Source organism: Ctenopharyngodon idella, chromosome 23, assembly GCF_019924925.1.
Source record: "Ctenopharyngodon idella isolate HZGC_01 chromosome 23, HZGC01, whole genome shotgun sequence".
In the NCBI taxonomy this organism is placed as follows: Eukaryota; Metazoa; Chordata; class Actinopteri; order Cypriniformes; family Xenocyprididae; genus Ctenopharyngodon; species Ctenopharyngodon idella.
This window is the reverse complement of record NC_067242.1, coordinates 20,966,354-20,990,081: the sequence shown is the minus strand read 5'-3', so window position 1 is coordinate 20,990,081 and position 23,728 is coordinate 20,966,354. Positions and strand designations below refer to the sequence as shown.

General features: G+C 37.5%; 1 protein-coding gene across 1 annotated transcript; it reads left to right on the top strand.

Moving 5' to 3' along the window:
• Positions 1-81: 81 nt before the first annotated feature.
• On the top strand, positions 82-22,531 carry rec8b (REC8 meiotic recombination protein b). Its single transcript, XM_051881547.1, has 18 exons — positions 82-779; positions 1,142-1,210; positions 1,347-1,489; positions 5,212-5,287; positions 5,430-5,550; positions 5,792-5,849; positions 5,942-6,009; positions 6,317-6,398; positions 9,993-10,074; positions 10,985-11,141; positions 11,320-11,460; positions 14,269-14,341; positions 15,008-15,165; positions 19,399-19,447; positions 19,882-19,957; positions 20,118-20,234; positions 20,335-20,441; positions 20,523-22,531. The coding sequence occupies exons 1-18, from the start codon at positions 724-726 to the stop codon at positions 20,597-20,599; spliced, it is 1,710 nt and encodes a 569-aa protein (XP_051737507.1). The 5' UTR covers positions 82-723; the 3' UTR covers positions 20,600-22,531.
• Positions 22,532-23,728: the final 1,197 nt, after the last annotated feature.

Sequence of the window (23,728 nt, the reverse complement as noted above, 5' to 3'; positions counted from 1 at the left end):
TGATTGGCTCGTCTCATGTCAGCGCGGAGTGTTTGCGCTAAATGGGCGGGACAAACAGTCTGACTAATGGAAAATGTGAACTGTTCCTAAATGAAATATTTCTGTTTGCTTCAGATTGACAGATTTCGACAGGATAAATTTATTTTTCCACAAAATCCAAGGGTATTCAAGGCCAATGTAATAAATGTGATGGCGTTTGTAGGGTAGAATAATTTATTAGACAATCTTACAGTGAATAAATTGTCACAGGAATAAATAATTTGTCATTGTGTCACCTTTGTTAAACTATACGTTTAAAAATGTAAAAATGTGTTTTTGATCTGAGTGTTATAGTCATTTTTATGTCATTACATGCAGCGCAAATATTAAAAAATATTAAAAAAAAATCATTAGCAGTCCCTCAGACCATGGTATGTGTCAAAACCTAGTCAGCTGCCTACTTAGGCAGCATTTTGAGCTTCGAACAGCGCGAAGATGCTGTCTATCTAGGCAGCCCACTAGGCTTTGAGACGCAGCCTTCGTTGCATCTGTCAATCAATCCTCACAGAACTAACTGAACTGAAGAAAAAACATCACTGTATTGATTTAGCGCGTATCTGAGGAAATTCACATTATCTCCGGGTGTTTTGGCAGAAGTAAAGTGTGACCAAAGGTTATCAGATTAGATTTTAAATTAGATATCGATTGTGTTCGGGTTTGTGAACTGAACATCTCTGAGGTAAAATGTTTTATTATCCAAACGTGCTTCAGCGTCACACTGGCTGCTTCTCTACTATCTGGTATGTACTTCATTATAAACATGATTACGAATTTAATAAATAATAGTAATAATAACAATATTAATTTAATTTTTGGCCGTTTGTTTGGAAAAAACAACTACGACTCGCTGAGGTACCACGCTGAGGTAGCTTTTAGAAAGTTTTTAGAAACTCGCTAACTTCACAAAATATGCAGTCAGACTTAACTCTATAATATGTAAAGTTAAAATAAACTCAATAAAATATGTAAAGTTGAATCTACATTTAGACAGACACTATAATTTGAGTCAACAGGACGTTAAAGAACAGTGGAATATGTCAAAACATTGAATTAAGTTTTGTTTGTTTAAGTTTGGTTGTTTGTTTGTTTGTTTTGTTTTCAGGCTGGCAGCCACTAAAGGCATCAGGATTTCCAGAAGAGAGTACCTCAAGGTCAACGTCATGCGCACTTGGTTAGAAAAATCTTTGTTTCTCCTTCAAAATATCACCATATAAATGTGGGTGATAATGTATGATACTCTTTCTTTCAGGTTATTTTGTCAAAATTTAAAAATGTTAATTTGTAAATTGTGTTTGTGTATATTATAGTGAGGACATTGTGGATTACGTGATGGTCCAGGTTCCTCCAGTCCATCCCAGTCTTCCCCGGCCCCGTTTCTCTCTTTACCTGTCCTCTCAGCTTCAGTATGGCGTAGTCATCGTCTACCATCGCCAGTGTGCTCTTCTGCTGGGTGAGATAGTCGACATGACCGTAGAAGCATTGACCACTAGTGTAGATTATAGATATATGTAGTTTTGCTTAGATTATATGTAGTTTTGCTTGACATTTATTCTACAACACACCATTTTAAGACGGCAGTCCAACCAAAACTGGTCAAAGCAAAATACACAAACAGTTTAGGCCTTACTATCCCTTCTGAAAAAGAAGTACACGTTAGCATAGTTTTATGTACTTATTACAGAAATAATATACTTTAAAAGAATATACTTAAGTCTGGACTGAATGTACTCAGTTCATCACATTTAATTGCATGTTATTTGCAATTAAATATAGGCCTATAGTTTTAATTTTTTTTACAGATGCATAACACATTTCAGTTTAAATTATAATAATGTGCTTAGTATGTTAGTCAACATATTAAAATAAGTGTACTTCTTAAAAAAAATGACAAAAATTATTAAAACAATGGTGTACTAAAATGTACTTTACAGTGAAACTATTAATTTGACATAAAAAAATGCACTTTTTTAAAAACTACAAAACGTCACGTGTCACGCCGTGATAAGAAACAAAGTCATGAAAGTGTACTGTCTTTAAGTATACTTATGGCCTTTTATTTCATATTTATTTTATTTCATTTTTTAAAATTATACTTTTAAGATTTGCAGTAGCTACAAGTGCACATTCAATACACTTATTTTTCACAGAGGATGTGTGCAATACAGGACCAACAAAACAATACAAAACATACTTGCAATCATGCTCTAATAGTACTTGATGTAACACTTGTGTTCTCAGCTGGTCCAAATGAGTCTATCTGTCTTTACGTGACCATATGAGGGAAGCCCATATGGTCAAATAGCACACAACATTATCTTGTATTGATCAACTGCTTATCTGAGAGAAACCTGTTATTTCTCAGCAGAATAGAGATTTGGCTGCTTCAGTTATTAAAGTTTAACAGCTGCCAACACTGTTTGCACTCAGGAACAGATTAATGCTGTTGTGAGATCTTCTCTCTGTGGTCTAACTATAAAACACATTGTCATGACTGAAAGCGTTTAGAGATTAACATGGAACCGATAAGCAGGTAAGCTGAGATTGAATGCATTCATCAAAATGACACAGATTTCAGAGAATAGCAGACGTATGTATGTAAAGATGTGCAAACAGATGCACTCGCTTAAATATGGAAGTGTCTCAAGGTGGACAATCTGAACAAACAGCTTAATCTATGGAGGTATTTAATTTATGAGCAGGAGAAAATTAAACAGAATTAATTTGAATATCTAATGACCTTAAAGCGATGTATGGAAGGCAATATTTTCCACTATGTAGACAAACCTCAGCTCCCTTACCAATCAAACCCAATTTGTTTTTGTTGTTAATTTATAGTAGTTTTTTATTTTAATATTTTTTTATTTTATTCAAGGATTAGAGAGATTTAAAGGGGGCCTGTTATGCAAAATTCAGTTTTACATGGTATTTGAACATGTGTGTCAGCAGTATGTGTACACAACCACCCTACAATGGTAAAAATCCACCCACTCCCTTTTTTAATCCTCATAAATCATAAGCAGTGTCTCAGAATAAGCCGTTTGTAGTTTCTGTGCAATGTGACGTCAGGCCCCGGACTCTGTCATATTAGCATAGACCCCGCCCTGAGTGAGCTGTACACAGTCCGCCATGTTTATCTCCTCGCCAGAGCATTTAACAGCAGCATTCAAGTAAGAAATATATTCTTATTAAAGCTATTAAAGTTATTCAGTCAAGAGCAGTGAATGATTTTCTGTTGTTGTTTAATTCATATTAAAGGATTAGTTCACTTTCAAATGAAAATTACCTAGGTGTATATGACTTTCTTCTTTCTGATGAACACAATCTGAGATATATTAATAAATATGCTGAGATTCCTGATGCATCCGAGCTTTATAATGTGAGTGAGTATGAGCTGAAGGTGCCTCCATCCACATCCATTCATCATAAACGTACTTTGCACGGCTCCAGGGGGGTAATAAAGGCTTTCTGAAGCAAAGTGATACATTTGTGTAAAAAAAAATCCATATTTAACAAGTTATGAAGTAAAATATCTAGCTTCCGCCAGACTGCCTTCGGTATTTAACTTACGAAAAAAATGGAACTGGTGTCACGTCAGTTAAGCTTTTTCCGTAAATTGAATAGGGAAGACGTAGGACGTAGTGTAACCGTGCGTTCACACCGCCGCCGGCGAAAGCGTCAAAGTGACAGGAAGTCATTCATTTTCAATGTGAGCCGGCGGCAAGCTCCGGCGAGAGCGGCGTGGCGTGTCTTGGACGGTGAGAGCGTCAAGGAGAGTTGAAGTCAAGTCAACTTTATGGTAATGAGCTATGACGCGGTTCAGCGGCAACCAATCGGAACGTAGATGTCCTCGCTTGAGAGGATTCCGATTGGTTACCACAACTTGTAATTTACTTTGACCCTCCCGCCGGCGACGGTTTGAACGCACAGTACAGTGTTGTTGGCAGGGCAGCCAAGGCGAATTTTGACGCTCTCGCCGGCGGCGGTGTGAATGCACAGTAAGCGTTTTGAACTGCGAGAGGCATTATACTTTCTTCGTAAGTTTAATATGGAAGGTGTTCTGGCTGAAGCTAGATATTTTACTTCATAACTTGTTAAATATGGATTTTTTTTTACACAAACACATCGCTTTGCTTCAGAAGGCCTTTATTAACCCCCAGAGCCGTGTGGAGTACGTTTATGATGGATAGATGCGGATAGAGGCACTTACTTCAGCTTCATACTTGTTGGTCCCGCTCACTGCCATTATAAAGCTCAGATGCATCAGGATATTTATTAATATATCTCCAATTGCATTCATCAGAAAGAAGAAAGTCATATACACCTAGGATGGTTTGAGGGTGAGTAAAGCTTGGGGTAATTTTCATTTGAAAGTGAACTAATACTTTAACAGCATATATAGCTGTAGGGTACTGTATATTACGCTACTTTCACTTTAATACACAGATCTAATATACACATGCGATTTCTTTACTTGCTGTTTACGTTCACAGGCATAAACGAATGTGTTTATGTGAGCTTTGTGTGTTTTTGACATAACCTTGTGTATTTGACAGTTTAAGCTCAATGAGACGTGAAAGAGAACTTTACTTCAGATGTGGCTTTAAAATGCATGCAGATAATAATCTTTTATGATGATGAAGAACTGCAATGTCATGTGAGCATGACCACAATAGAGATGATATTCAAAACCAAACAGATCTTTTAGTTTTTGGCAGAGTATTTAATGCACGAGCTGTAAAGGCTCCTCCTTCTTCTGGAAATAGGGGTGGGGAGCAGCAGCTCATTTGCATTTAAAGATACATGAATGAAAACAGCATGTTTTTCCTTCCACTCAAAAACAGCATGGTATAATAAATGATCTGTGCTGTATTTTGAGCTGAAACTTCACAGATGCATTCTGGGGACACCTCAAACTTATACTACATCTTGAAAAAAAGGCATAATAGGTCCCCTTTAAAATGAAATTAAAATTTTGGTGCAAGAAACCTTGACTTACATTATAAATAGACATTTAAATAAAAACATTAAATGCCACAAAAGTGGAGAATATAGTGAATGCATTTTCCTTTTCTAACAAATGAATGCAGGCATAGTTTTCCATTACATTGTCCGCAAATGTGTTTTTATTATACTGAAATGGAGTGAATTGCTTTCTGATTGATTTCCCCACAGAGGAGGTTCAGCAAACCATCGAGCGCTTTCTTCGCTCAAAGAGACACTTGAACATTGACATGCCGGACACTGATAGGTCAGATTCAGGGTTGTCACTGTCATGTCACATGTCACTTAAGTAATTCATTCTGACACAGACGTTCATATTGTTCTTTATATACCCGTGACTGCTGTTTATATCACTACTGTTGCTGTTCTGGGATTGTGTCTCCTTCTAGGTTGGTGCTGAATGTCCCTGACTCTCTGTTCCAGCTGGAGGAGGCGGAATGGGCACTGGAACCATTTTTTGGAGTGATGGGGGTTGATTGTGAGCTGCCTAGTCTTTACTCGCCATCTCAGGTGATGACCTTAAGCATATACATACGGTTTGCATGAATTATGCATTGGAGCCATATCTAGAGATCAGAATATCATAGAGGCAAAAAAATGCAACAAAAAAAAAACCTCACTTCCAACCTCAACACTATTGATCTAATACTGTAGAGTTCATAAAAGTGAATTTAACACAAACACATCACATTAATCTCATCTCGACCTTTTCTAAGCAGTTCAACCATGGATTTATTGTTTATTGTCACAGCAATTTATGGAGGCCTCACCTTCTCTGATGGTCAGAAAGGAAACTACATTACCTAAAGGTGAGATTTTGAAATATCGCAAGATCTGATGTAGGTCAAAGAGTTGATCTTTATGGTTTTCACCTAATCTCTCCTTCTCTTTCCTTTTCAAGACCTCATTGCTTCTCCTGAATCAATCACCATCAAAGATGCAGAGCTGGTGCCTGTACTCGCAGCGGAGGTGATTTTCACTCTACATGCATATCACTCCTCCATACTGGCAATAGAAAACACACAGAGATCTATTTTTGAGTCTGTGTCCGCAGTCTTTGCTCACACCAAACGCATGACGGCACTTCTGTACCATTTGCCCCCACAAAATTCATACAGCTCTTTGTGAAGTTTTAGTTGAAAACAGATCATCAACCCACATGAAGCTTAGTCACGAATAACACCAGATGATATTATTCATTCCTTTTTATCTGTGTTTACTGTACCACACACTTCATATGCAGTTTTACAATCTCATGTTTCTGATCATATTCCAGTTTGGTGGGGCAGAGTTACCTGAAGCCACGGCTCATGAGATTGACATGCTCATGGAACAGCAAGATCAGTTCCATCTTGTTGGTGAGATCGACAGATAAATGGATGGACTGATAGATTGACACACACATATTGATCTCAATTAACTTTTAACATGTCATTATTAGCCATTCACAGGCCCACACAGAATCTTTGCCCACTACAGATGCACGGATAAGCTCTGACGTCACCCGAACCTGCTGTTAAAAATTGATCATCTACCTGCAACTCACCCGAACTATAATTTTCTCTGATTTAGATATCTGCACCCAATTGTCACATTACAATTACTCGAAATCTCAGTGTTAAAGGGTTAGTTCACCCAAAAATGAAATTCTGTCATTAATTACTCATCTTCATGTTCACTTTGTGAACTTCGGGAACACAAATGAAGATATTTTGATGAAATCCAACAGGTTTTTTAAGCAACGAAATAACCACATTCAAGGTTCAGAAAAGTAGTAAAAACATTGTTAAAATAGTCAACGTGACTACAGTGGTTCTACGTCATTGGCCAATACTGAGTTGGCGTTCTGATGTAGAACCTGGAAGCGCTGCAACGTAAATAGCGTAGCAGAATGACAGGGGAGAGACGAATTTGTTGAATAAAGTTGTTATTTTTGTTTTGTTTTTGCAACCAAAAAGTATTCTCGTCGCATCATAAAATTAAGGTTGAACCACTGTAGTCACAGATTGACTATTTTAACCATGTTTTTACTACTTTTCTGAACCTTGAATGTGGTAATTTCGTTACTTTCAATGGAGGATAAAAAACCTCTTGGATTGGATCAAAAATATCTTAATTTGTGTTCGGAAGATGAATGAAGGTTTTATGGGTGTGGAATGACATGAGGCTGAATTAACCCTTTAAGAGTGATGATATGGTAACATATTATACTGAAGTAGGCTGCTTTTAAATGAACATTTGTTTAAAGTAAAAGTTCTTCTTTAGCAAAATTATGTTTCCTTAATACAAACCCGATTCCAAAAAAGTTGGGACACTGTACAAATTGTGAATAAAAAAGGAATGAAATGATGTGGAAGTTTCAAATTTCAATATTTTATTCAGAATACAACATAGATGACATATCAAATGTTTAAACTGAGAAAATGTATCATTTTAAGAGAAAAATAAGTTAATTTTAAATTTCATGGCATCAACACATCTCAAAAAAGTTGGGACAAGGCCATGTTTTCCACTGTGTGGCATCCCCTCTTCTTTTTATAACAGTCTGCAAACGTCTGGGGACTGAGGAGACAAGTTGCTCAAGTTTAGGAATAGGAATGTTGTCCCATTCTTGTCTAATACAGGCTTCTAGTTGCTCAACTGTCTTAGGTATTCTTTGTCGCATCTACCTCTTTATGATGCGCCAAATGTTTTCTATGGGTGAAAGATCTGGACTGCAGGCTGGCCATTTCAGTACCCGGATCCTTCTACGCAGCCATGATGTTGTAATTGATGCAGTATGTGGTCTGGCATTGTCATTTTGGAAAATGCAAGGTCTTCCCTGAAAGAGACAACGTCTGGATGGAAGCATATGTTATTCTAGAACTTGGATATACCTTTCAGCATTGATGGTGCCTTTCCAGATGTGTAAGCTGCCCATGCCACACGCACTCATGCAACCCCATACCATCAGAGATGCAGGCTTCTGAACTGAGCACTGATAACAACTTGGGTTGTCCTTGTCCTCTTTAGTCCGGATGACATGGCGTCCCAGTTTTCCAAAAAGAACTTCAAATTTTGATTCGTCTGACCACAGAACAGTTTTCCACTTTGCCACAGTCCATTTTAAATGAGCCTTGGCCCAGAGAAAACGCCTGCGCTTCTGGATCATGTTTAGATATGGCTTCTTTTTTGACCTATAGAGTTTTAGCCGGCAACGGCGAGTGGCACGGTGGATTGTGTTCACCGACAATGTCTTCTGGAAGTATTCCTGAGCCCATGTTGTGATTTCCATTACAGTAGCATTCCTGTATGTGATGCAGTGCCGTCTAAGGGCCCGAAGATCACGGGCATCCAGTATGGTTTTCCAGCCTTGACCCTTACGCACAGAGATTGTTCCAGATTCTCTGAATCTTTGGATGATATTATGCACTGTAGATGATGATAACTTCAAACTCTTTGCAATTTTTCTCTGAGAAACTCCTTTCTGATATTGCTTCACTATTTTTCGCCGCAGCATTGGGGGAATTGGTGATCCTCTGCCCATCTTGACTTCTGAGAGACACTGCCACTCTGAGAGGCTCTTTTTATACCCAATCATGTTGCCAATTGACCTAATAAGTTGCAAATTGGTCCTCCAGCTGTTCCTTATATGTACATTTAACTTTTCCGGCCTCTTATTGCTACCTGTCCCAACTTTTTTGGAATGTGTAGCTCTCATGAAATCCAAAATGAGGCAATATTTGGCATGACATTTCAAAATGTCTCACTTTCAACATTTGATATGTTATCTATATTCTATTGTGAATAAAATATAAGTTTATGAGATTTGTAAATTATTGCATTCCTTTTTTATTCACAATTTGTACAGTGTCCCAACTTTTTTGGAATCGGGTTTGTAGCATAAACACAGGCTTTACTCCCTTCAAACTTAAATTTTCACTGTTTCCATCACTGCAACTTCCTGAACACACATACATAAGAAATTTAATACGTTCATCCCAAGCAAAGGCTGAATGTAGGCTTTATTAGTTTATTGTCATATACATAACAGCGCTTCACAGCTGTTATCTCATACCCAGCACTTGATTCGTCCTGGTTAACTATTTCAGTAGAATGCTCCTACACGGATTTGTTTTGCTTAAATTGCTGGACCCTGCAACTACGTAGTTTAATGAGAGTCTGCAAATTAGTGCCTGACAAAAAAATTAAGCTTTTAACACATTGATATTTCCATTATTATGTTGGAAAACACTCAGAATAATTTATGTTAAGCGTGTGTATATTATTAGTTAAAGCTGTTAAGTTATTAAACAATATCTTTTTTCCTTTATATAATGACCACTAAATACTCAGTAATGGTGTTTGTCTTAAAGCATATTAAAAACACCACGTAGACATATAAACAACATTAAAAACTTGATTTTCACCACAGGGGGTCCTTAATTATATGACAGCCAATATTTAACAAGGGTTTGATCTGCTGTAAAATGTAATGCCCTCTGCAGGCATTTGTTATAATACATAATGTACATGACTGTTTATATTATGTATATTATGTATTCAAACAGTGTTGTTCTATAAAACCATATGTTTACTTGTTTTTGATAGTTTATTTGAACCAAATATTCGTTTTTATTATATATGTATTTTAAGTCATTTTAAAAACTTAGGTCTTTGCTTAGGTCTGTTTTTACTACTACTACAACAACAAAAAAAGTCAGATTACTTGATTAATCGTCAAAATAATCGACCGATTACTTGATTACCAAAATAATTGTTAGTGACAGCCCTAGTAGTTTATTAGAAATATAATGGTTCTGCAGATTTCCCCTAAAACTCAGCACAGCAAATACCAAAAAGATACTGTCTGGGCCCAATTCTTAACCTGATTTCATAGTTGACTATAATTGTCAGCTACAAACACGCTTTTATAAATCTAAAAGTCAGATGTTTTTTCTATTGTCCTTTAGATGAGGAAGATAAGGAGAGAGAGAGGGCGACAGAAGGGGAGAAATCAGGATATATGGATCCTGCTATGGTCTCTATAGAACAGTGAGTAACATAAAGATGAGATGAGGGACATAAAGATAAAAGGGTTAAGATGGAAATACTTCTGTTGATTCAAATTTGGTTAGTCGCACTGCACCCAGATCTGATTTGTTTGTCATATCTGATCTTTAGTACTGACTGTCTGCACTGTAATGTTGCAAGACCTGCTTGTTCAGAAAATGCAGTCAATATCTACGTATATCTACGTAATGGTAATGACTTAAGCTTCAGCACAATGACAACGGTTTCTACAACAAATGAGAGTGTCATTGTGGAAAATATGCTTCTCTTCATGTCTGTCCTGAACTCAGGAGGTGCTACAAGCTTGGAGGCATTACTGTAGTTTACAGATGAATGCATAAGTTGTGTCTGAAACTAAGCAATTATTCACTACATAGTGGATGCCACATAGTTCACTATAAGAAAAGAGTGAGCAAACATGAGTGAATTTGGACATTTACTGAGCATTTTGTATGACATTACATACACGTTGCACCCTAAATGACTAAAACTACTTTAGGTCCAATCATTTAAGGCCTAAGAACATTTCCAAAAATGAGATTTTAAACCACATGTGGTGTGGTTTTGGATGTGCTTTTATGTGTTTCATGGATTTTTCATGTTTTTCTTTAACCAAAAATCTAATTTGCACTGCCTGTCTGAACAAAGCTGTTGGGTTTTTTCTGTATAGTTGTGATGTGGGACAAAATAGAGCGGTCAAACAGACTCTTGGTTTGGTTGAGACCCAACAAAACATCAGTTTAGACAATGACAGTTGTTGGGCCAAATGTCCTTGACCTAGATAAAAAATAGAATTCCTTGACTGCACAGTTTAATGGAGGCCATAATGTGTGCCTGTAATGGCCGCTAGTGTTGAATGGTGAATGCTGAATCACCAAATGCACGTTTGCAGATTGAAGAACAGTGAGTGTATCGTGGATGAGGGGAATAGGCGTCTTACAGAGGTCACCTTAGATAGGGTCGCTATGGAGATGACCCCGCCCCCCATCACCTTTCCACCAACCACAGAGGCCAGTGAGAAAGACGTCGAGATGGAGCGCTCCAGTGAGGTTTGTGTGTGTAGCCATGTCCACATTACCTTGTCCATTATGCTCTAGTGTTACATAATCCATATGTGTTCTGAAGCGTGAACGCCTTTGTAGCAAAGGCAGTTACATTGGGCTGAGTATACAACTATGTGTTTAATAACCTCTCACTTTTTCCTCTGATTTTGTCCCTCTTTCTCAGACACTCTTAGTGGAGCAATCTGTGCCTCCAAAGAGGCGAGGTCGCAAACGGCAACTGATCTTCGCCGACCAAAACACACAGATTTCCCAGGATGCAATGCGACAACAAATCAACAACCCTCTGATTGAAACCCAATCTCTGGTGGGAGCTCTGTGATAGATAACTAATCTAATAAGTAGTGCTGGAAATCTTTATGCACCTCATGATTTAATTTGATGTAGTTTGAGGGAGCCGTGATGTAATTACAAAAACGGTTCTTGATGCATCTCAATTTTTCATTAACAGCATATGGGTGCAAATCTTTAAGGAGTTAAGTGGCTCTTTGGCTTTCTCATAAAAGCCATACTACATGCTCTAACTGCCAATAGAGATTAAATTTTGGCAATTTTCAGCATTTACTCCAGTTTTCAGTGTCAGATGATCCTTCAGGAATCATATGCTGAATTCTTATTATGATCAATGTTGAAAACAGTTGTGCTGCTTAATATTTGTAATGTATCCCGGCTGTATAAAATTATTAAAGGGTTTGTTCACCCAAAATTAAAAATTTCTGTCATTAATTACTCGCCCTCATGTCGTTCCAAACTTGTAAGACTTTCGTTCATCTTCAGAACACAAATTAAGATATTTTTGATGAAATCTGATAGCTTTCTGTCCCTATATAGACAGCTACACAACTAACACTTTTCAAAAAAGTTCATAAACAGATCGTAAAACTAATCCATATGAATTGAGCGGTTTAGTCCAAATTTTCAGAAGAGACACGATCGTTTTATATGATGAACAGTTTTAATTTAGGCTTTTATTCACATTTAAACATTCATCAACTCTCACATCAGTTGTGGTAAACAGAAGGTCAAGCATGTTTGCTTGATGTGTGAGAACCAATGAGGGTTCATTCTTGTGTTACACAGCACGTTTGAGCTTCCGTAAGATTTTTGTTCTCGTGTATCAGGCAGGTTCATTGAGCTTTTGTTTATGTTCGCTGATCAATGTTTATATGTGAATAAAAGCCTAAATTAAATCTGTTCATCATATAAATTTAAGTCTCTTCAGAAAATTTGGACTAAACCGCTCAATTCATATGGATTAGTTTTGCAACCTCTTTATGAATTTTTTTTGAAGTGTCAAAGTGTCACTTGCGTTGCTGTCTATGGAGGGACAGAAAGCTCTCAAATTTCATAAAAAAGATCTTAATTTGTGTTCCGAAGATGAACATAAGTCTCATGCCCGGAACACACCAAGCCGATGCCGACAAAAGCAGACTGCGGGGTTGGCTCACGTCGGCAGCTTCTTGGTCCAAAGTTGCCCTGACACACCAAACCGACGCTCGACACCCGACGGCCAAGTAGCACGTCCGTTCTGTGCCTGCATAAGAAGAAATCCTTTCCGTACCAGCAGTAGGTGGCAGTAGCTTAACAGCCAATCCAACATGTCTAATCGGCCGAAAAAAAGCAGACGAGGACCAACTTCAGCCGACGGTGCGGAACACTCTGAGAAAACTTAGTCGGCCGACTAACAAAAACTGCCCGACGGCCGACCGTCAGCTTGGTGTGTTTCGGGCTTTACAGGTGTGGAACGACATGAGGGGTAATTAAGGAGTAATTAATGCCTTTAACTTCTTTTTAAAAACTCTTACTGACCCCAAACGGTAGTAATGTAATATTTTTAACCATATTAAATACACTATATTGCCAAAAGTATTGGGATACCCCTCCAAATCATTGAATTCAGGTTTTTTAATCACTTCGATGGCCACAGGTGTATAAAATCAAGCACCTAGGCATGCAGACTGCTTCTACAAACATTTGTGAAAGAATGGGTCGCTCTCAGGAGCTCAGTGAATTCAAGCATGGTACCGTGATAGGTTGCCACCTGTGCAATAAGTCCATTCGTGAAATTTCCTAACTACTAAATATTCCACTGTCAACTGTTAGTGGTATCATAACAAAGTGGAAGCAATTGGGAACAACAGCAACTCAGCCACGAAGTTAAAATCAGAGTGGGGTCAGTGCATGCTGAGGCACACAGATTAGCTCAAGAACAGTGCATAGAGAGCTTTGTGGAATGGGTTTCCATGGCTGAGCAGCTGCATCCACGCCTTACATCACCAAGTGCAATGCAAAGCGTCGGATGCAGTGGTGTAAAGCACTCTGGAGTGACGAATCACGCTTCTCTGTCTGGCAATCCGATGGACGAGTCTGGGTTTGGTGGTTGCCAGGAGAACAGTACTTGCCTGACTGCATTGTGCCAAGTGTAAAGTTTTGTGGAGGGGGGGATATGGTGTGGGGTTGTTTTTCAGGGGTTGGGCTTGGCCCCTTAGTTCCAGTGAAAGGAACTCTTAATGCTTCAGCATACCAAGACATTTTGGACAATTTCATGCTCCCAACTTTGTGGGAACAGTTTGGGGATGGCCCCTTCCTGTTCCAACATGACTGCACACCAGTGCACAAAGCAAGGTCCATAAAGACATGGATGAGCGAGTTTGGTGTGGAGGAACTTGACTGGCCTGCACAGAGTCCTGACCTCAACCCGATAGAACACCTTTGGGATGAATTAAAGCAGAGACTGCGAGCCAGGCCTTCTCGCCAACATCACTGCCTGAACTCACAAATGCGCTTCTAGAAGAATGGTCAAAAATTCCCATAAACACACTCCTAAACCTTTTGGAAAGCCTTCCCAGAAGAGTTGAAGCTGTTATAGCTGCAAAGGGTGGGCCAACTCCATATTAAACCCTACAAATTAAGAATGGGAAGTCATTAAAGTTCATTTGCACGTAAAGGCAGGTGTCCCAAAACTTTTGGCAATATAGTGTATTATACAATTTTGATACATCTTTTGAAAAAAATTGCAATGCATCTGTGTTTACAATGAATCTATTTTTTTCCAACCCTGTTAATCAGAAATGGGTTGTTTATATGATTCTCTTTCTTTCTCATTTTTCCTTAGTCTGATGTACTCCTAAGTATTCCTGCCTCTCGAAAGACATCAGCAGCAGTTCTGCTCAGCACACCGTGTAACAGTACGTTGTAACACACAGTGGCCCAGCACATCTCATAAATTATATGCTTGCTCATATATAAACTTGTTTTAATATCATTGGGCATAAAGTCATCAACAGCTCTAGAAAACACTTTTTTTTTATTCCAACACTTGTACAGCACAAATATTTATCAACTAAACAGGGAAACTACTGCATCAGCTCCTTTAACTCACACTGAACAGTTTAACAGATCTTAATAATGAAACCATTGGCCCATCAAACAGCTCAGCAGTTTCAGCAGGAGTCAGGAAGCACCCTTAAGGCCGATCACACCAAGGACAGTAACTATAAAGATATAGTTCTAAAAAATATAAAAGAATAGCAGAGTCCACACCACAACAACGATAACGGCACAGAGAAACAATATCATTGGAATCACTTTCAGAACAATTTTTTTTCCAGCTGATGAATGATAAAAACATTGACAGCCAATCAGAATTCATCCTGCTTTAAAGAGCTTGAGCATAGGCAAGCGACATAACCGTAGCACACACTTAGAATAAACAGAACGATGTTGTGGTTTGGTGTGGACACTAATATAGTTATAATTATCTTTATAGTTATTGTCCTTGGTGTGATCAGGCCTTTAGCCTTGTACACTCCACTCTTATAATGATTGACATGCCTCCGGTCCTTGCATTGCAGTGCTCGCCCACCCTGACCTCCAGGAGCTATGGAAATGCTGCAGCGTTTCTTCCACCCTCCCCCGTCCCTCCAGGAAACGGCAGGCGCAGGAGGAGGGTGAGCTGTTGGAGATGGAGAAAGAAAGAGGAACAGAGAGGAGTCGGGAGTCTAGCAGAGAGGTGAAGAAGTCTTAGATTGCTTATCTGGTCATGTCAGAGACTTGATTATTATCAAGGTTATTATCAGGCGCACGCATTTTATAAGCATGCACACTATTGACGTTTAAAGGGTTAGATCAAACAAAAATGAAAATCTCATTATCTTTTACTTGTGATAAACACATGAGCACAGATTTGGAGTGACATGAGGGTGGGTAAATGATGACAGAATCTGGATGAACTATTCATTTTTGTGTGAACTATAAGTTTTTAAATTTCGCGTGAACCGGAAGTTGCGACCGACTTTACTTCAGTATTGTGAAACGAAATATTGAATGAGAAAAATAGAAGGTGTGGCTTGTTTCCCGCTGAGAATTGATTGGATCTAGAAAAGCAGGCGTTCCAGCAAACTGACCTCATCAGAGAAGGAAGGCCATTCCAGAGGGGAAGTGCATTTTTAGATTTTAATTAAAGATTACGAAGACCTAATTTTTTTTTTTTTTTTGGGGGGGGGGATTAACTTGCACGGATGAATTGTTTACAAGACTAGTAATATGCGCTAACAAAGTAAATAGGGTCCAATTTGATTTCATGCTGACTTTAAAGCCCTTTTAAAAAAGGAGTGCACTTATGGCACTTTTCCACTGCCTACTGCGTGGTACGGTTCAGAACGGCTCACTTTTTGGTGCTTTTCCACTGCATGGGACGGCTCGCTTAAAGGATTCGTCCACTTTCAAATAAAAATTTCCTGATGATTTAGGTAAAAGTTTGAACTAATTGTTATATACTTGCACTAGCATATTGTATATGACAATTTAGTTCAAACTTTGAACTGTGGAGGGCAGTAATACACTTAGCAGTGTCTACACTGCCGGAATTCTAATAGAAAAGGAAGAGAGCTAGTTCAAGACAAGTGTCTATGGTTAAAATGTATATAATTTTTTATTTTTTTTAGAAAATGACCGACCGTTTCGCTAGATAAGACCCTTATTCCTCGTCTGGTATCATTTAAAGCCCTTTGAAGCTGCACTGAAACTGTAATTTTGCCACTTAAGTGTACTTAAAGACAGAACACTTTCATGACTGTTTAACATACTGAAGTGCACTTTGTAATAATGTTTAATTAAAAGTTTTACTTTAATGTACATTTTAAAACATTGTTTTAATAATCTTTTGTCATACTTCAAAGTACACTTAAAGAACATGTAAAGTACTTGATTTGTTATAACATTAACTGTTGTGTTATTCAGTATTACATTAAAGTTCATATGTTTTATCCCCTGGTTTCACAGACAAGGCTTAAGCTAGTCTCAGACTAAAATGCATGTTTAAGCTGTTTTAACTGAAAGCAACTTGTAATGACATCTTAAAATATGCCATTGTCAGGGATGGGCAGTATTTATGATACATGTATTTCAAATACGTATTTCAGATACAAAATACTATTTTGTAATATGTATTTAATAGGGTTGATGAAAATGGCTTTGTATTTTGTATCAAAATACTTTTATGTTTTGTAGTTTGTAGTTTTAAAATACTGTAAAATACTTTGTAAGAAGTCTACATGATGACATCATAAAAATGCAGCCTCTGATTGGTGCTTACTCAGTGGTTTGCCCAGACTTGTTGAGTTCAGAACAGATGTTAAGTTTTGGTGTTTGTTTTAGTAGCCTATGCTAAATAGTTTACCAATTTACATAATGTTCTTGAAAACTATTATACCGAGCAGCAGCCCCCTATATTTATGATTAACAATCAATTGATTAATTAGTTAGATACTAGTTACTATGAATACAGGTGCCATCAGTTGTCTTCTTATGAATGACTTGTTTGTTATTGAGTCAGTGTTGCTGATGCAAAGTAGGCCCTTTGTTACCAAACACTAAGTAATTAAATAAGGATACAATTATAAGTCATTTGCAAACTGTTAAAAATTAAACTGTTGGATAATTTAAAACTAACCTTCATCTGGGAGATCACATACTGTATGAATATTTGATCTGTTAAAGCCATAATATTTCAATTTCGCCGCTAGAGGTCACTTATCCTTGATTTTGTGGAATCATGGGATGTGTTGTTTTCACATCTACAGCCAGTGGAAAAGAATCGGGACGGGACTCGGGCAGAAATCATGTTTATGGATGAGATTATTAAAGTTACTGTAATATGAAGCAGAGCAGGGCGAGCGATGTTGGAGCTCAACGAGACCACTGGAGAGATTGCTAATGAGAGACGAGCGCGACACGTCTCGAGAGCAGCAGAACGTTTATTATGCCACAGTCGCCGCTTTCGCTTTTTTTGGTCTAGCGTATGTGAGGTAATGCAGTGCTGTTTATCATATTAGATACATTTGAGTGTTGAAAGTTGTCATAATGCTACTCTGTGCGTTCGCTTGCCGGCTGCTATGAGACACTTGTCGCACACTGCAGTAAACTAGATCGATGTTAGTCATGGTAAAACATGGTACTCGTGGTAAATCAAGAAAACGAAGTTTAAACAAAAAGCTATATAGTTTTCAGTCGATGAATGAATCCAAACAGTTCCTCAACTGTCTAATAAAACATATATGTTTTATTAGACAGATGAGGAATATAATGCATCTTTGGTCCATGGTTTCTACAAAATAAAACCGGAAATTGAGGGTATGATGTCATTGATAGGCAACGCACGGACACGTTCTCTGGATTTAAACATTCTTGGAAACATTTGGGATAATGTAATTACACAAGTCAACAAAATATATAACATTGTTCTAGTGGTTTTTGGATATTTTAATCCAAAAATCCTACTGTACATATTGTGCCTTTAACTGGTTGCATATGTTAGATTTATTGATTGACTCGGGCAGAGAAAAGCTGTTGCTATCAAACAATTGTTTGTTACTTAATCAACTGAGTCAGTGTAATGGTGAAGGGATAGATCAAATGGGCCAACTCATAGAAGGTTTGCGAAGAAATTTTTATGCTCCCTTGTAAAAGTATTTTTTAGTATTTTTAAAATACAAAAATACAGTAGTTTATTTTGATACATGGTGTGGCTGCTGTATTTTGTATTTTATTTTGATACACTTAAAATTAAGGTATTTGGTATTTTATTTTAAAATACATTTTGATGTATTTTTGCCCAACCCTGGCCATTGTTTTGTCTCAAGATGTAATGAGTAATGTTTTTTTCTAAGGCACGTTTATAAAAGCTACTTAAATGTCCTAATTGAACTAATGCTTAATCTAAGCCCTGTCTGTGAAACCAGGCCTAAATGTACTAAATTGCAACTTCATCATAACGAATGTTAAATATATTTAAAGGGTTAGTTGAACCAAAAGTGAAAATTCTGTCATTAATTACTCACCCCTAATGTCGTTCCACACCCGTAAGACCTTCGTTCATCTTCGGAACACAAATTAAGATATTTTTGATGAAATCCGATAGTTATATGACTCGTCCATAGACAGCAATATAATCACCACTTTCAAGGTCCAGAAAGGTACTAAAGACATCGTTAAAACAATCGACGTGACTGCAGTGATTCAACCTTAATTTTATGAAGCGACAAGAATACTTTTGAGTCGCCGTTCTGTTGTAGAACCTGGAGGTGGTGGACGTAAACAACGTATGAGAATAACACAGAAGAGAAGATACTGTTAAATATGGTCGTTATTTTTGTTTTGTTTTTGCGCACAAAAGTATTCTCGTCGCTTCATAAAATTAAGGTTGAATCACTGCAGACACGCTGACTGTTTTAACGTTGTCTTTAGTACCTTTCTGGACCTTGAAAGTGGTGATTATATTGCTGTCTACGGACGAGTCATATACCTCTCGAATTTCATCAAAAATAAAAAAAAGTGTGCAACGACATGAGGGTGAGTAACTAATGACAGAATTTTCATTTTTGGGTGAACTAACCCTTTAAATACATGACAAACAAGTTTCCATAGTTTACCATAAATGCTTCGCAGTACATTCGGCAGTACACTTTAACCATATTTCAAAGTAGACGTATTTATAAAATTACATAAGATAATATTACATAACTAAGTTCTACTTATGTGGGTAAAAAAATTACTCTGAAGTTCAGCTAACTACATTTAATAAAATACATTTTCACTTAATTGCGATTAACGTGATTAAGTGTCAGAAAACATTACATTAAGTTTGCACTTATTTCCGTAATAAGTACTGTATTTAAAAGTATGCTAAAGTGTACTTTTTCACAAGATTGTCTTTAACTCACTTCCCTGTTTTATAAATGTATAGGTGGTCAGGGAGTCTGGCGAGGCTGCTCTGCTTCTGTCTGAGCTCTCAGGTGACAACCAAATGCTCCACTTTTTCATAATAAAATAAATGAGGTTTCAGTGTGAAGTCTGTTTTTTTGTGATGTATAAGACAGTGTCCAATTACTTTTTGATTTACTTTAACCTCTATGCTCAAGATTTCAATCAATCTAAAGTATATAGTCCCATCAGTTACCAAATATCCCAACAAGGATAGTAAAATCTGATTTTTTATTTTTTTATTTTTTTTACTTTTTTGACCTTTCTTTTTGGTTCCCATGAACAGCCTATAAATCAAATGTTTTTTTTTTTTTTTTAAATGTAAAAATGCAAAAAGTTTTCTGTGAGGCCTGTTTAGGGGTAGAATTAGGGTTAGGGGATAGAATATACAGTTTGTAGAGTATAAAAATAATTATGTATATGGAAAGACATTGAAAATCCAGCATGCGTCTGTGTGTTTGTCCAGTTGGTTCAGATGTGCCGCTGGATCTGTCTAAAGGAGACAAGTCTCAGAGTGACATCATTACTCCCACCCGTAGATGGTGAGAAATTACAAAAGGAAAAACAAAATGCATAAAAATAGAGATAGTTACTAAACACTAAATGTCAGAGCATGTGTCATATTGAAGACTGCAGTTTCACGTCATGCGATCTTACACATTGTCAGCCTGAAATCCTGTGAAATAAACATTATGTACATAGGTCTCCTATAGAAGAGGCTCCTGTTTCTATGGAGGTGATATTAGAGGAGCATGTTGAACTGCCACAGGGAGAGACGGAGCCTGAGATGAGTGACATCGCCACCACTGACTTGCTCAGGTTCACTTAGTAGCTGAATACGTCTTTGTGTGCATATATATTATCTGGTGTCATCCAGAACTCCAGCATATGTTTTTCAGTCATTCTTTCTGTCATACAGACTGATCGTCGGCTTCATCAAGCGCTTTGGAAAGGTTTCCTTTCACTCACTGCTGCCTCCAGAGGCCGAGCGCAGCACTACAGCTCATCTGTTCTACAAAATACTGGGTAAGACATGAAGACACTGTAGGTGTTTGCTTTTTACTGTCTCTAAGTATGTATATGACATGTGATCTGTTTGTTCTACAGAGCTGCTCTGTGGTCTGAAGTTAAGTGTATGTCAGACTGAACCGTTTGGAGTCATCACCATCACCATGAACCGCTGAACACACACACCCAAGTGCAAACAGCAAGTTGAAGCTGTTAAATTGATTTACACTTTTGCTGAGCACAGACAATTTTATGCTGAAATATATTAAGCCAGTTTAGAGGCTAGTTTTAATGCTAAGATTGTTGTCTTGTATTCATAAAGAGAAATGTAGAAATACTCTACATAATATTTGATGATTATGAATAATTGGTTACTATTATTTTTATGTAAATTATCTCACATAGCAGTTGCATGGTCCGCAATAGTGTTCTTTTTAAATTAAGTTTTTATTATACATTATTTTTTTATTTTTTTTATGATGTTTTTTATGAAGTTGATGTTTTTATGTATTTTTATGAAGTTTAATGTTTCATGTTTTAATATATAACTTTAATCTTTTTAATCACTCAAGATATTGTTTGCAATGAGTTTTTAGCTGTTCTCAAGTTATGGAAGAAATATGTTGAATGATTTATACAGAATTTGTCTCAATGCTAATTTCAATATAATAAATGCATTAAAAAGTTAATAAAATTATTGTTTGTGTATATTTGCTGTGAAAAAAAAAGCATTTGTTGTCTGCTGTCAAATTATGTTCTACATTGATTCATCTGTCATACAAATTACTGTTCTTACAGAACTATTACTATAGTCAAGTCACCTTTATTTATAGTATTTATAACTTTAGAGTGATAAACAGAAAAATAATGATTCAGTGATGCAAACAGAATTCATTTCTGCTATTAAAGCAGCTCTAAAAAGAACGGTAAAAAAAGACAATAGTAAACAGTCGTTCAGTTGAAATGAGTTCAGTGTTGATTCAGTTTGGTTCAATAACTGAAGTTCATCAATTATGGAATGAGCTCAATTCATCTATAAAGCAGCTCTAAAGAAAACAGTGATGTCATCATCCAGTTCAGTTCTCATCCAATACTGTCAGTGCAGTCAAGTCAATAATATAATAATAATATACAGTCCAGGCCTACCTAGTGTGCACTTAGTGTACTTAGTTTTAGAAACCCATTTGATTTGAACAACTTTCATTAAATCATTATAGTATAGGAAGTAGCGACAGATCTTTTCTTTTGTATTTTAACGTAATTAAAGGTGGAGTAAGTATTCAAAAACACTGTTTGGAAGTTAGTTGGGCCAACACCAACAACAAACGTGTAACCAAATCAACATTAGGGGGCGTACGATGGTCAAGGAGACAGAACGAGCAAGAGGGAGATTTGAAAAAAAAAAAAAAAAACTGCAGAAAGAGAGATGAGACAATACAAAAAGCTCAAAAGAATATCACTGGAATGAAGGTTTATGACTGGGCAAGCGCTTTAGGACCCGCGTTAATATTAGAAAAGCTTTCCAGCGCTGGAGAGAGCTAAGCGGGAAAACCTGAAAACAGACACGGAGGCTGCTTTGATTCTGCTTCACATGTGAGTAATACCGGGTTTGAGTGTCATGATTGTCTGGAGCTGCTGTGATGTTGGCAACTAACAACACTTTGTATTTACTCTTGTGTACTGTGCGTTAATTTTTTGTGCTTCCTTGTCATTCGTTCATCATCTGCGCTTTATTTTTCATGAAGCAATTTGTTGCGCGTCGGCTGTGATAAACAAACATCCACTTGCATTGCGTGTGTAACAGTGGCCAGATAGTGAGAGTTTTGCTGTTAAACCACTGCACACTGACGACTGCTAGAGAATGCGGTGTTCAGCGTCATTGTTAGTGCACTCACCTCGCCTGCCAGCAGCGAACAGGCCGGGGTTCAAGACTGACTCAGGGCAAAGTGGTTAGGATTGGAGGGTGAGTTTTGGAGGCGGAGCAATGAAGAGAGGGGTGTGTTTGTTTGGGTTGATTTCAAATATCAACAATGTCCAACAGCATTTTTGAAAATCTACTTATCCCACCTTTAATTCTATCCAACTTTGGATGCGAAAGGTCTGGAAAATTAAAAATTAGGTAAAACAAAAAAATTTAAGGTACATATGGTTGAATAACGTGCATTTACAAAATAGATAAGGCAAATTTCCATTTCCTGATGACTTTAAAGTCCCCATGAAATCAAAATTGAAGTTTTTTGGCTTTTAGTATGAATGTTAGTTTTACTGTTATCTATAAGCTAGTGTGCTCCAAAACAAATGACAAAATTCGCATTTAGAAGATATAAGCATTCAAACTTACAGTTTCTTACTTCCGCCAATATGGATCAACAATTGATGACATCACCCTACACTTCAGCTTCTCATCAGATTTTCTGTCCAATCAAATGCTCTCTATAATCTACAGCATCCCGCCCCCAAATAGATGCTGAAGCTGTAGCTAAAATCGGTCACTTGTTCACACATTTACTATTTTCTACATGGTGAATGGCACATAGTGCACTATACAGGGGACAGGGAACAACTCAGTGTAACTATGATTTCCATTGAGGCGAATGAAGTCTGGTTTCACGTTACACTGCATTTACACAGGGCGTCGGCGTCAACGCTTGACGGAGGTTCCGAGCTTAACGCCTCTGGCTGAACTGTGATATAAGCGAAACACTGTTGGCTATTTAAAAAAAAAAAAAAAAAAGAGGAGTAGTTCGATATATCCCGCCCTATCTTCCTGTTTCAGTGAAAATTACGGCAATGCATTGAATAATGCTGCGCGTTTCAAGGCACTTCAGTGGGCCTTTAAATGGTAGGGGAAGTGAAATTCAATTACCCCTATCAATTTTAGTCCATAGGGGGCAGTGTAGGACCAGTGTATAAATTAACCCTCCCAGCAGAAATCCCTTTGTTGTGCCTTGTTGACAATGATCTCATACAGGTCATGATCTCATGCCTGCCTTACCTCACGCTGTTAAACTAGAGTCATGAAGCAGTTCTCACAAATGTAACACCAGCCAGAAACAACGACAGACAACCAGCAGCGCACTGGGCACAATAAAACCCATGCCAACCTTTCTGTTGCACTGATTACGAAATGTGAAGTGTGATGTATGCAAAACAGACATATATGGTTAAGCAATAGTTAGCATATAGATGAAGAGTCACGGTAAAACTATGAACGATCAACAACAGCTTCACACCGTCCTCAGACAACTGCTATCCCACCCCATAGCACAGATGCTGTGAATTTCAAAAGGGCTGTGAGGAATATT

Coding starts and splice junctions, on each gene's coding strand:
- rec8b (XM_051881547.1), top strand. CDS start 724: ATGTTTTATTATCCAAACGTGCTTCAGCGTCACACTGGCTGCTTCTCT. Junction 5,288..5,429: donor GACATGCCGGACACTGATAG/GTCAGATTCAGG, acceptor GTCTCCTTCTAG/GTTGGTGCTGAATGTCCCTG. Junction 5,850..5,941: donor GGAAACTACATTACCTAAAG/GTGAGATTTTGA, acceptor TTCCTTTTCAAG/ACCTCATTGCTTCTCCTGAA.